General features: G+C 56.8%; 1 protein-coding gene across 4 annotated transcripts in view; it reads right to left on the reverse strand.

Moving 5' to 3' along the window:
• The window catches only part of LOC107320959 (ankyrin repeat and fibronectin type-III domain-containing protein 1-like), a 106,577-nt gene extending 93,880 nt beyond the window's left edge, over positions 1–12,697 (reverse strand). The window contains exons 1-2 of one of the 4 annotated variants that reach the window (XM_085514387.1): positions 12,565–12,697; positions 10,474–10,532 (exon numbers count right to left, since the gene is read on the reverse strand). Coding sequence is in view for 1 of the 4 variants with exons in the window: in XM_015877371.3 (XP_015732857.2) it covers positions 786–802 (17 nt within the window). In the remaining 3 variants the exon portion in view is untranslated. Of the gene's footprint in view, positions 1–785; positions 1,570–1,885; positions 2,026–10,473; positions 10,533–12,406; positions 12,452–12,564 lie in introns of those variants that run through there. The other 3 variants (XM_085514388.1, XM_085514389.1, XM_015877371.3) reach the window with 3 other exon arrangements.
• Positions 12,698–14,064: the final 1,367 nt, after the last annotated feature.

Genomic DNA, 14,064 nt, shown 5'->3' on the forward strand with positions numbered 1-14,064 from the left:
CAGCGCTCCCCCCTCCTCACTCTGCCCACCCGTGGGAAGAGCCAGGGGTCCCAGCTCCGGCACAGACACAGGGTCCTTCAGCACAGAGACACAGGGTTGGGCACACCTCACCTGAAGCCATCCATCACCCGCACTCTCCTTTCACCCCAAGCTGGGAGCAGCAGCTCCTTGGGGACAAGCCCAGCAGATCCCCATGCTCTGCTCTCACACCCAACCTGCCCCATCCCTTCCAGCACTTGGACTTTGCATCCACACCAGCAATGACTTCCAGATGTAAAACCACAACGCCCCACCCCAGGGACAACAAGTTTTCTCCCATTTCCCCTCTCCCTGTTGTTAATGGAGCCGCCAGGACAAGCACAGCCCACCTGTGTGCCCTCACCCACACGCTGCTCCCAGGGGATCCCAGCACAGATCTTCACCAGGGGAAACATTCAGCAGTGCCACCAGGATCTCTGGACTGCCCAGCTCTGAGGGTGCTCCCCCATACAGGACACAAACCCCCCCAGCTTGCTGGGTGCCACCAACATCCAGCTGAGAAACAAGTGGTGCGTGCCACCTTCCTTCTGGGTGACTGCCAGTCACCGGATTGAAAAGGAATTACATTCATTAATTGATTATATCAGTTCCTTATTTAACAAGAGAAAGATACGTGAGCAACAGCTACGTGCTCGTACTTCCATACATCTTCCCTCCCTGGCACTCGCAGACAGATATATTAGGGCTTCCTGCTGACCTCAATAAATATGCATGGCTTGGCAAGAACATCCCACACATTTACTTACTGCATGCTGACATCCATTTATTATTACAGGGACGGATTCTCATTAGCCTGAAACCCGGAACGGCGAGAGATGAGACGCCACACGCAGCAGGCAGGAGCAGCAGCCACCTACAGCAAAGCAAACAGGCAGGGCAGGGAAATGCACAACGACAGAGCGAGGGGAGCTCAGCACAAAGCCTTCCTCCATGACAGACCACAAAGGGAAAAAAAATCCCATGAAAAATAGGCCTTTCAGGGCTTTTCCCACACATCACAACAGCGCCCTATTGGCAAGTCTTTCTGCTCAAAGCCCCTTTGCTTTCAGCCTCCAACCCTCCGTGCGTATCACTGAGCTGCCTGGCGTGGATTCACCCCACGATGGAGCCACACCTGCTGATAAAGCAATCTGCTCCCACCGAGCCAGGACTGCGCCACTGCGTGTGTATGAATGCACGCAACCAAGGGAACAGCTCCCCTTTGCTCCCGTGTTGGCTGCGGGGCTGAAGGAGCACAAAGCATCTGGCCAGGAACTGCCTTCCTCAAAGCGATGCAGAAATGCACAGCGACTGTCAGGTGGGAGCCCTTCCTGCTGCTGAATTAAGGCTGCAGCCAAGGAAGTGGTTGGAGCACTGACCAGCGCGTCTGGTGTGCAGGAAGGTGCCAGGGAAATGTTATTTACGATGCTGCCAATGCCCTTAAGCACTGGGAAAGGCTTCCAGCTCATTACCCGACGCAGGCATCCCTCAGATGAATTAGGGATTGGGAAGTCGTGTCAGCTGAGCAGTCCTTTCATTTACCTTAAAATGACCTAGAAAAGGAAGCTGACACCACGTGGCACACGCCTTTCCCAGCCATCCTCAGCACAGCACTGTTATTAACATCCAGAACGGGACGGGGTTTGGGGAGCTCATGACGCAGCCGCTCCCTGCAGCCCAGGGAACGCTTTGATTGGAGCAGGTACACAAGCCCAGCAGCCAAAAGAGGCGTCTGGGGCAGGTCTGGTCCCACAGCCTCACAGCAGAGCTTCCCAGGGGGAATCCAGCCCCCAGCCCATGGAATGAGGACCAACGCACACCCACCCAGCAGCCCATGCAGGACCCCTATGGAAACAGTCACGCTTGCCTTCTGCAGAGCTGGGCTCATACAGCTTCGGGTCGTCCATCAGCTCGTTGTTGCCTTTATGGCTCAACCTCGTGTGCTGCTCACAGTGCGGGGCGCTCATTTGTGCCCTGATGACTCCACTTCTTTCATGGAGCGGGCACAGCCAACAGCAGCACAGAAACGAGCCGCTTCAGGGGAAGAGGAGGAAGGAAAATTCCCTTTTGCCACGAAGAAATACAGTCCTATGTGAGAGCTCCTGGTGACGCAGGTTGTTTGTTCTTGCTTTTAATCCGCAGTCACTGAAGGAGGTTTGTGCCCATTGCGCACCAATCAAGCACCTTCATTGGAAACGCACGCTCCCGGCTCCAGCACCAGCAATCAGAGCTGCTCTCATCCCTTCCAGCACCAGGCCTGGGGCTGCAGCAGAGCCCAGCAGACACCACAGCCCCCGGGGAGAGGAGCAATGGAAAAGCTGCTCTGCACTGCACTGTGGAGGGGGGATGGAAGCCCTGTGCTCACCAACACCGCATCAGCCACGATCTCCTGTGATCTGAGAGAGCCACAGATCAGAAGCTCTCCCCACTCCAGGACAAAGGGCTGCCACCAAAGCAGCCCGGCACAGCTGTGCTCCCCCAGCAGTGTCAGCCACAACTCCTCCGCCCGCAGGCAGGGAAGCAACAAGCATCAAGAAGGGCTTTGTCTGAGAGCATCCCCAGCCAAGCACGTGCAGTGCGCACTTCCTGACCAGGGCTGGGGAGGGGGGGGGAGAATGAACTTCAGGCACCGTTTCCTCCCACAGCTCCGCTCACTCTTTGGCTTCTAAAAATAAAAGTAAACACTGAAGAAGAGCCCTTTTGGTTTTCCATTTCTGCTGTGTCAGTTTGCTGCTAGGAAGGGGTCCTTGCAGCGGTTCTTCCCCAAGCCCTGGGAGCGCAGAGCAGCCCTCAAAGCAGCAGCAGCTGTGGGGTGCTGTGATGGGGCCTGAGGTGGGGGTGAGGGGCTCCCACCTGCACCACGCTGACCTCCTCTCTTCACCCACAGTGTGGGAGAGCTCAGTCTGAGCCACTCTGCTCCCCTTAGCAATAACCGAGAGCATAAGGACAGACAGCAAAGTGGCTTTTCTTTTCTTTCCCTCCTTCCCACGTATATCACAGAGCCCATGGCAGGCTGTGCTGGATGACAGTGCCAGCCTGAGCCTGGCAGCCCCATGCAGCCAACATCACTGCTGACCCACGAGCACAAACTTCCTCAGCAGGCAGCCGCTGTGATCACAGCACCTCGCTGCTCCACCACTTGTTTGTTCAGGCTCTTCCTTCACCGCTGAGCTGCCGTGCAGAACTGCAGGGCAACGAGACACAAACACAATTATTTCCTTTTGTTGACCTGCATACGGAGTAATCCCAGCATCAATTATAGCCCAGAGCTTCAGCTGTCCTCCCAGATTCCATAAAGTTGCTTGTCTAAGCAAAACCCCGCAGCAAGAAGCCTCACTACCCACCACAAAGCGCTTCCCCCACACCCTCATTAACGCTGCTTAAATCCACCAGTGCCCATGAGAACTAAAATACAGAGAAGAGCATTCTGCCCATCTCACTGCTCTGGCTGCTTGCACTAAAGGACGTGCCATTGGCCCAGGAAGAAGAGCGTGATGGGCCAACCCAGCCCAGCAGGGACATGGCACCCCCAGTGCCCCACATGGCAAAGTCCAGCTCTGCCACACATGGCACAGAACATGCCACGCAGCTGAGGCTGCAGCACAGTTGTGCACCTACAGCAGAGAGTACTTGGAAAGTCATCAGTCAGAAGGGGCTGAAATTATCTTATGCATCATTAAAAGGGAGGGGAAAAAAACCAAACAACAAAACACAAGAGAAAGCAGCTGAGATAAGATCAAGTGCACATCCTCAGAGCCCCGAGCCAGTCTCAAAATTAAGTCCCTAGGTAAGAATACCAAATGAAATGCTACCTTGCTAAAAAGCTTCCTCTACAAGTGCATTCATATTCAGGACTCACTGTGTCCAAGCTCTTTAGAGCAGTTAATGTGGCACCAAGCAGGAAAAATAAAGAAGCAAGCCCAGTGCAAACCTTTCCTGCACAGCACTGCAGATCTGCATGGCTGCTCCCAGGCCAGGATCAGCTGTGGTTGTAGGACGGGGAGCCACCAGAGCTCCGGAGTGCTGCCGTCCTTGCAGCAGTGCCCACAGCCCTGCAGATCCCACAGGGAGAAGCCCCAGGTGGGGTGTGAGCACCAGCCTTAGTGAGAGGCTGCTGAGCACACTGCATGGCACAGCCCCAGCCCCTCTGCCATAGGGCTGCTGGAGGATGGTGGCTGCCCTGAGTCGCTGCCCGCTGACTCACTGAGCTGCTCTGTAGGCACAGAGATGCCATGGTGACACCAGCTGAGCATGACTGCCCCAACAGGAGCCTCCAGCAGAGCAGGAGCTGTTGGTCACAGCCATCACCCCCGCCTTGCTGAGCCCTCCCCTGCTCCCAGCAGAGCTGTGCCACTGCTGCCCAGCACGCCAAAGCAGAGAGCAGCAGGAGGAGACGATGCCACTGGAAAAGCAACAAACCCAGAGCACAGGCAGCACTGGTGTCCCCAGCCACACAACAATCCCCACCTGCAGGGCATGCACTCAGACCAGCACCGAGCTGCCCCGGCACAAAGCCAACCCTCTGTGAGTGCTGCACAACCCAGGGAGAGAAGGGAGAGGTGTCCCCATCCCATCCCACCCACCCACACCACATGCAAACAAAGAGCTCTGCACAGGAAGCACAGGAGGAGCGCAGGAGCACTTTGCTTTGGGAGCAACAGACAGAGGGTCACAGCCCTGCAATCAGAGCCAAGGAGATGACGGGGGAGCAGGGAAGGAGCCAGAGGGAAGCTGTATAAATAGCAGCATTGTCCTTGGTGTCACAGGATGTCAGATGTCAGCTACGATCCCTCACTCCAGAGTGGAAGCCTCTAATTGATTCCCATCTGACAGTTCCTTACCCAGCAATTACCGTCCGCCCAAACAAGCTGAGTAAATACTCTTCTTTCTGCTATTACAGCCAGCAACAAATCATTGACTTACAACAAAAACAGCACAAACAGCAGCGTTTCTCCAGGCTGGTTCTGCTGCTGCTCCCTCGTGGATGCTTGGCCAACCCCATCCCAGCTCTCCTCAACCAGGGGAAGAGATGCTGCACGTCCCACAGCGCAGGGGCTCCCCAGGTGCCTCCATTCACCTTGAGGGAAGCTGGGGCTGGATGGGCAGCTGCTGGGATCAGGGATGGATGTGAGAAGAACGCTGCACCCCAAAGGAAGGGACAGCACTTCTGCCATGTGCACCAGCACCGTGCCCCAATGCTGCAGCCCGCTCTGCTGCATGGAAGCAAACAATGGGAACAAGTTTGTGTTCTTGGATTCCTTCCCACTGCAAGAAACACGATCCGGTCACTCGAGCCCAGCGTGCTCCGTTCCTCACTACTCACACTGCTGTCCACAAACACAGCGCCCTGCTGCACAAACAGCACAAACAGCAGCAGAACCTGGAGCCACACAAAAGTGGCAGCAACGACAGAGGAAACAGCAGCCCAGAGCAGGTGTCATCCCAGGGAAAAACCAGCTAAGAAAGCAGAGATGAGTTTCCTTTCTCACAGGTCGTTTCACTTTCAGGTTGAAGGGAGCAAGAACGTCTCAGTGAGCTCCTCTGTGAGGTCACCCCATTAAGTGACAGCAGTTCATTTAAGCAGCACAGAGCACACCCCAGCCTCCCACTGAGGGCTCCTGCAGGAGGCAAAACCCAGTCTGAGCAGAGGAAGCTTGAACCCAAGTCACAAAAGACCTCCAAGGATCAGAGCACAACCCCACACATGGGCAACCAAACCCAAGCCCTATTCCTGAACACAGACACCATCTGCTCGGGCAGAACTGGAGAACAAGTGCATGAATTCTGGCTGCTTGGTGCACTGCCATCCATTCCCATGGGCTCACCCAGCACCAACACCACTGCATGGGTCCCCTCTGCTCTGACCGACAGCACACGCATGGCTTAAATTGCTGCCAACCACCCCAACGTGCAACCAGTGCAGGAAAACCAACCACACTTCTGCCTGGGGAGCACCACTGTGGCAGCACCGCACCAGAGAGCTCTGCTTAAACACTGTGATCCCAGTGTAAGCTCCAGCTTTGCTTCCTGACATTTGCAAACCCCCAAAGCACTCAGCTTGGAAGGAACCCAAAGTGAAAAAGAGAAAAGGAGACACATGTTTTTCAGATATGATTGCTGGGAGCTCCCGAGGCCTCGCACTTCTCCAAGGCCCTTCACATGAAGCATACATGGCTGAGACCAAGGTTAGACATAAACTGCAGCCACAAGTTGATAGCAGCCCGATTTTCGGCACCCACAGGGAGCTGCAGGCAGATACACACCATAAGATCCATAGCCAGCTCCTGGGCATCCCAACCCCCATTAATGCACTGCAGCCACCAAGCATCCTGCCAAGGGGGGCTGCTGGACCATGAACATCCTTCCACCAGCTCCACAAGCACCTGGCCAGGCTTTATGATGCTCCACCATCAGCACGTGGGTGAAGGGCTCAACACCCACCTGCATGGGACAGCAGTGTCACTGGGCTGTGAGCTGCAGGCAGTGGCAGAGCCCCAAAGGGAACTGAACCCATAGGGAACAGCTCAGCCCTTCCACAGGGGGCTTCAATTCTGTTCCTGAAAAGCAGAGCGAAAATAAAGAACCACGTGTGACACAAAAAGGAAAATCTCAAGTTTCTCAGCTCTCTTTTCTCTGGGAACTACAAATATTTGCAGTGTTTTATCCAATATTCCTCCATATTTGCCCAATGTCTAAAGATGGATAAAGGGGTCACGTGCACCTCGGATATTAAGATTTCATAAGGTTTTTGCCTTTCCTCTGCTTTGATGCCCTCCATCCCCACAGCACAGTGGCACAGCCCACCTTACACAGCACAGCAGCACCGCACGGCTGGGTTTCACCTCCAGGCAGGCTGGCAACCCATCAGCAGCACCCAGAGCAGCCCTTCCCATCCACACTCTGCTCCGGCTCCTCGAGAAGCGCTCCCGACTGATGCCGGCAGATGCACAGCCGTGCTCTGGCTCTCCTCCCACAGCCTGTTTTCAATCATGTGTTAAAAGAGCAAGAAACAAATCCGCACTGAAGGTCGGGGAGCTTCCAACCCCACGCAGCGGAAGGAAGGTCCTGCTGGCTGCAGGGCAGAGCTTGGCACAGCGCAGCCATCCTGCAGCTCCAGGCACCTTGCTGCACCCAGCCAGGGCTGCCACCTGCTTCGTGCAGCCAAAGAGTCAGCAGAGCACGGCTTGGGTGGGAAAGGACCCCACAGCCCACCTAGCTCCATGCTGCAGCGTGGCTGCCCCCCAGCTCAGGCTGCCCAGGGCCCATCCGTAGCCATGGGCATCCCCCCACAGCTCTGGGCAGCAGTGCTATGGCCTCCGACCCCATGGCTTCCTCCACCAAATCCTGTCTGAAAGCGCTACGAGCTCAACCTTCATGCTTGGAATTAGTTCTTCCCACATTGCTCTGGGCAACCCAACTGAGAGAAGCACAGAAAAGACCTCAAGCCAAAGCAAACAGCCCCAGCAAACACAACAGCACAGGGCTCGTGTTCAGAGTCAGGAGCTGCAGAGCACATAGGAACATGCTGGGCTTTAAGAGGAATGGTTTCCTGCCCACGCTGGGGATGCCACAGCATCTCCAGGAGGAGCAAACCCAAACAGCAGGGCCCAGGCTGGGATGGGAAGAACCTGAGCTCCCTCCATCAGCCAAGCCCCAGGCAGCTCCCACACTGCAGCAAAGAGCAGTGGGGCAGTGCAGATGGGCTATGGGGTGCAGCAGGAGCAGGGACACTGCACAGACCTGAGAGTGCAGAGCAGGGGGGTGCCCAGCAGCACCCACCCACAGCACAAGGCGAGTACAAGCTGCAGTGCAGGCAGCACTCAGTGTGCTTTCATCACGTTGTGCATTTCTGCCCCACTCGTTTTGCTACAAAGGGAGGAGAATCAGAAAGGTACAGCTGGAGCTGTAGGAGAAGAACAGATCAAAGGTCTGTCATTTGAAATTAATTAACTCAAACCCAAACTATTAACGTAAATTAACAATTCAAGCCACATGCGCAGCTTCATTCATTTCCAAGTCATTTTCAAGAACCTGCAGCGCTGCAAGATAAGTTAATCACACATTCCATTAATGTGCGGCGTGCACAAAGGTTAACCTCCACTTAATTACAACTAATTCTAATGCTGCGGGAACAGGGCAGGCACACCTTGTAAGAAATCCCTTCCACGCTGCACCTCAGCAAGGGGAGCTCCAGCTCCAGCTCCCTCACCTGGCAAACCAGCCTCACCAGGACCCAACCTGCAGCCTGGGAAGGCTCCTGACAGCTTCACCTCAGGCCCCCCCCCAGCCTGGCTTCACTCGTGGTTCTGTTAGAGCCATGCACAGAAACGCACTGCGGGGGGAACCCTCCAGCCTGATTAACCCAAATTGATGCAAAGCAGAATTCAAAGGGAATTGAACACATCCGCACTGGAATCTTTTAAAACTTTGCCTAACCCAGTTTAAAGCCCCAAATCCCCAACTTGGCTGGAGTTCCCTGTAAGCAGAAGGCTTTGCTGCAGCCTGGGGTGGGCTGCAACCTGCTGCCACCTGCTGCAACCCCTGGACCCCAAAGCCAGGAACACATCAGTGAGGACACCCACCCCTGCCCCCCCATTGCCCGCAGCCAGCTCAGCCTGCACTGCAGGGCACAGTCAAGGTGCTGCTCACAGCCAGGGACGGGGATGGGGCTGTTCCTGGGGACAGAGAGAACCCCCTGCAGTGACCACCCTGCATGCTGCCAGCCTGGGGACTGTGACAACAACCCACACACAAAGGACAGAATTGCATGTTTACCTTCTGACCGCCCTCACTCTGACCCTCCAGCCCCATCCCGCCAGCACCAAGCCAAGCAAATCAGTGACTTCATCGCTGCTTCCTTCACCTAACGCCCCGGGAGACCCCACTGCTGCTTTCCAGCACTCAGCATCCTCTGCACACAGCTGCACAGCCCCCGCTTCCTTCCTCCCTGCAGGCCCAGAGCTCGCACCCACCGCTGTTTGACCTCAGCCTCTCCTCCTCCTCCTCTTCCTCCCGTGCTGCCCCATGGCCGGGCCTGGTGATGAGCAAAGGCAGCAAGCAGCAGCTTGCACCCCCCAGAGCAGTAAGGCATGTGGGGATGGTGCAGCCTGGGAGGAAATACTGCTCTAGGAGATAAATAACCGGCGTGCCAGGAGGAGCCGCTGACATAAAGCAATGTCACACACGGCCACCTTTAGCTTCACTCCAACCAGAGCAGCAGGCAGCCACCAAGGAGCAGCAGCACCCTTCCAAACGTGCTGCGATAAAATGCACGGCCTCACTTCCAAGTGACAGTAGCACAGAAGCAAGGCTGGCATTTCCTGAAATGAAAAAGGCTTTCATTTCATCCTGCCTCCCTAAACACCTCCCTCCTGGGCCCTAAACAAAGCTGCACGCAGTGCCTGGCAGCACCGCACCTGGAGACGCTGCACCCCTCCCAGGCACACACTGCCCGGAGCAGGAGCTGCCTTCCTGCTGCCTGCGTGCACAGATGGAGCAGCTCTGAAGGCTTAACCTGGAACTGGGAGCACCAGGACAAGCAGTTCCACCGCCAACCCCGCCAGCATTAAGACCCCGTGTGTGGCTGAGGACAGCGGGGCTCACGGCACGGAGCAGGCAGCGCTCAGCAGGGCTGTGCATGCACTTGTGCTGCTCAGAGCAGAAGGGAGCTGTTGACACCACGCACAGCACTCGCTGCTCTTTTTTGTATTACGATGAAACTTGGAGGTTTTACGAGCTTTCACGGCTCCGTTTTCCTCCTTAATTGGCGCCACTGTTTTTAACCCGCAGCCGGAGCTGCATTGCCATGGTTACACACACAAGCCTCAGCGAGCGGGAGGTATTTTTAGAATTGCCCAAATGCAAAACTCCAAGCAGCGGGATGCAGCACACACAGCCCTGCTCGGCCCAGCACAGCACCACCACAATGAGGGACATTCAAATATCATGGCAGGAGGGGCGCCCAGCACAGCTCCCGTGTGCTACCTCCTGCTCAGCTTGCAACCACCCCTCCACCATCACCCTCCATCTCTCAAGGCAGCAATTGCAAGCTCTACAATCAAAAGCAGATACATCACAGCCCCCTCTCCCCTCCAAGCAAAAGGAAAATACACCAAAGCTGGCAGCTGGCTCTGGGTGCATCGCACACCTGGAAGGATGCAGCACTGGAGCTGCCTGCAGCGATGCTCGTGCTGCCCCAGCTCCTTCCTAAGGACACGAGTAATTATGGAGCACTCAAGCTACTAAACCTGATTAGAGCAAAACAAACTAATTTGGTTGCAGGGCAATGATCTGACCTTGTTAACGACGTGCGTAGCTCACTGACAATGTTTTGCTCTTGCACAGTGATGTCTTTCTTTGGATCCCAAGCTGCTTTATAAAGGAACCCATGGACTCTGACCCATATTTGCACACTACAAGGAATGAGATGAGGACAGGGAGCTGCCCTACTCTTACCTGCACACGGGATGCTCTCAGCACAGGTACCGGGCAGTGCTGGTGGCCACGGGTGCACTCTGTAAATAAGAGAACAGGGTTTTATACTGTGTACATCTATCACACACATGCCCCACATCGGATCCCTGGTGTTAACCTGGGTGCTCAGAAACACGCTTAGCTGCAGGTGAAACAAGGAGCTGGGAGGAGGGTGATGCTGCTGCCTCTCATCTGGGGAGGAGGCTTACAACCACCAAGTGCCCAGAACAGGGACAGCACAGACACTGCAGTCCCAGGAAGATAAAGGAAGAGATGACAGCTCGGCAGCAGCTCGAGCAATGCACACAGGGCAACCCCACATCTGCCAGCACAGTGCCGCACAGCAGGACCCAGCAGCTGGCAGCATGGTGCCAGGGGAGCCCAGCAGGGCCAGGAAGAGAGCACCCAGAGGAGGGCTGCAGAGGAGGGGAAGGGCCTGGGATCCCCCACGCACTGCACAGAGCACACTGCCAGCCCCAGCTCTGCTACGGGCAGCCCCCATTGTGAGCACTGCTGCCAAGCAGAGGGTTGGAAACGAGAATTACAGCGGCTGAGCGCTGTGTAAATGGCAACGGGTTGCCCTCTTAGAAAATTAAATCCTCTGAGCTAACAAGAAGAGTGTTTGCTCTCGAGCTGGAGGTAAAGGGCTGATAATTAAAAGACCCACTGGCATAAGGGCTGCCACATTTTTCTCACTCTTAATGTAATTATCCCCATTTCATCATCCCGTAGGAACACACTAAACGTTGCCCCATGAGTTCCAGATGCCAGAAGCACAACTTGCTCCGTGCTGACAGAACAAAAAGGAAGAAGCACCCAACCCCTCTGTGCTGCTCAGTGCTCCCTGCCATGCAGAGAAGCTGCATTCCATGATGCAGCTCCAGGAGCCACAGATTGAGGTTCTGGCCTGAGATGGGCTCAGCTCCGAGGTGCAAATGGGGAACAACTGCAGGTGCCCCAACTCTGGGAAGCAGCTGGATGTGTTCTGCCAGTAACAAAACACATCTGGATCATCGCTTTGCAGAGGGGGAGGAGGAGGGATGTAAGCAAAGCTGTGCAACTATTAGGGGATGGATGCCCTCATGATTTTAAATGAGACATGCAACTTAAACTATATATAATACACACACAAACAACGCCAAAAGTGGTTTGGGTTGATATGGAGCGAAAGCTGCAACAAAGGCTGCGATAGGAAGCTCCCACCGCACAGCTCTGCCCCCACCACCCCCCAGGGCCCTCAGGTGCAGGAAGGCTTCAGGGGCCACGGTGCAGTTAACTGCAGGCATGCAGAGCACAGCAGAGCGGAGCAAAGCAGCGCACCCCAAATCCCAACAGGAAAAACGAGACAGGAGCAGAACCTCCATGGGAACGAGGCAGAGCCGGGGCTCCCTCCTGCTCCGTCCCCAGACTTCCCTACGGAAATCTGCTGAAAACCAAACCAGAAAGTCCCGGCAATGGAATGAACCTGCCGGGCAAGAAGGTCCCCGAGCACAAGCGAAACCAGCGCAGGACCCGCTGAGCGCCCCGTTCAAAAGCCGCACAGAGAACGAAACCTTTCCTGCGAGCTCGGAGCGGGCGGCCCACGGCTCAGCCCTTCCACGCGGGACGGCAGCAGCGCCACATTGCAACAGCATGAAGTAATCGCGCTCCTGCACTCACTGCTCTGCCGTCCGATTAGCCGAGTGTAGGACGGGGGGGAAAAAGGCGGAGGGTGGGAGGAGGAGAGAGGAGGAAAGCGCGATGGAAAGCCAGGAGATGTTTAGCAACCGCGGACTGCCGGAGCTCAGGGCCTGAGCAACCGAAGCCGCGGGGAGGGGGGCAGAAATAGCGGAGCTGGGGGCGGCGAGATGAGGAAAAGGAGCGGGGGGAGCGGCAGCACCATCCGGCCGGGAGCAGCAGCGCCCACCCCGCTCACTTTGCTCCGCCGTCCCTCCGCCTCCCGCTGCGGCCGGAGCCCCGGTGGGCGCGGGGCAGGAAGCGGGGAGGGGGCAGCCCCGGAGCCGCCCCGGAGCCCCGCCCCGGGATGCTCGGCCGGGGCACGACGCGGGATGGGGCCGGAGCGGTCGCTCTTACCGCGACTCGGGATCGCGCCGCTCCGCCGCCCCTTTGCTCAGCTCTTCCCCCCGCGGCCCGGCCGAACGAAACCCGTTCGAATCGCTCCCTACAGCCCGGACGTGCCGGCGGAGCAGCGGAGCGCGCGGCCCCGAGCAGCGCTCGCACTGCGGCAGCCGCCGCGCGGACGGAGCCGGTGGCGACGGGCAGGTGCAGGTGGAGCTGCGGGAAGAACCGGCTGCTCCGAGCGGACACCACGAGGTGAAAAGGCTGCAGAGAACGAAGCGAAGTCTCGAGGCGGGCGTTCCTTTTTCAGAGTTGCAGAAGCGCCGCGCTGATGCTGATGCTGATGCTCGCCGTGCTGATGCCCGCCGTGCTGATGCTCGCTGTGCTGATGGTCGCTGTGCTGATGGTCGCTTTGGGCTCCGTGCAGGACGCGCACTTGTTTTGCAAATGCAAACGCGAAGTCCTCCGTGCGTTGCGGCAACGTGCCGGTCCCACAGTCCTGGTGGGACCCTCGGAGAAGCCGCAGAGCAAACCCAAGGCTGAGGGCTGCTGCTCTTCCCCCTCCCCGACCCACGCCGGCCACTTCTCTCCCCTTGTCCCCCCTCTCCATTTCAGTGCTGGCACAGCTGCAGCTGACGGCACATCCCAGCTGCCACCCCCAACCCTTGTGTAGGGCCCCCCGCAGCCATCGGGGCAACGGGCCTTGCAAAGTGCTTTGGATACATTTAAATGGTTCCAAGTTATTCTCTAAATGTTCTTAAAAACGGAAGGGGTGCGGGACGGGACGTGCAGCACGCCTCTGTGCTCAGGGCAGTCCGGACCGCGCTGCACGCAGGCAGGGAATGCGGAGCGCCGTGCTCCTGCACTTGGTTTTGGTGCACACCCACGTGCCGTGCTGTGCAGCTCTTCCTCCGAGTCAAAAAAACCCGAGTACCCCCAACAGGGAGGATTCCTGCTGCCAGCCCGGCTGCTCATCTCATCGGGGACACCCCCACCGCAGGCTCTGCCTGGTGACCTGCAGGTTAAGACCTCTGTCGTCTCCTGCCCGGCAGAGTTCAGTGCACCCGTGTGCAGCCCCAGGAGCTGTGTCAGCATTCACCTTAGAGCTGGAAAAGGTCCAGAACAGCATCACCCTCACACTTCACGTTGTGCAAAAGAGCAAACCATATCTCTCAGCAAGGGGAACAAGATTCGTTCTAGGACTAAGGAAAGTGAAAACATTTGCTGGGAAACACAAACATTTTTCTTTGTATGATTAAACAGCAAAAACTCCCGACAGGCCCATGTCTGGCAGAGGAGCTGTGGGACGAGCTGAGCTCTCAGGCCAAGACGCCTGAGGCATGCACTGAATAAGGAAGGAAAGCATTCTCTACCCTTGACACAAAGCATCCAAGCCAGGAGGGAGGGCTGAGCCTGCAAACACAGCACAGAGTGTGCATCCCAACCCCGCAGTGCTGCAGGGCTATGGTCACAGCGTGCCGAGGGAGAGGGCTGGCATCGCACTGCCTGCAGCCC

This window comes from Coturnix japonica, chromosome 13, assembly GCF_054131305.1.
Source record: "Coturnix japonica strain WE chromosome 13, WE-NBRP24, whole genome shotgun sequence".
NCBI classification, from domain to species: Eukaryota; Metazoa; Chordata; class Aves; order Galliformes; family Phasianidae; genus Coturnix; species Coturnix japonica.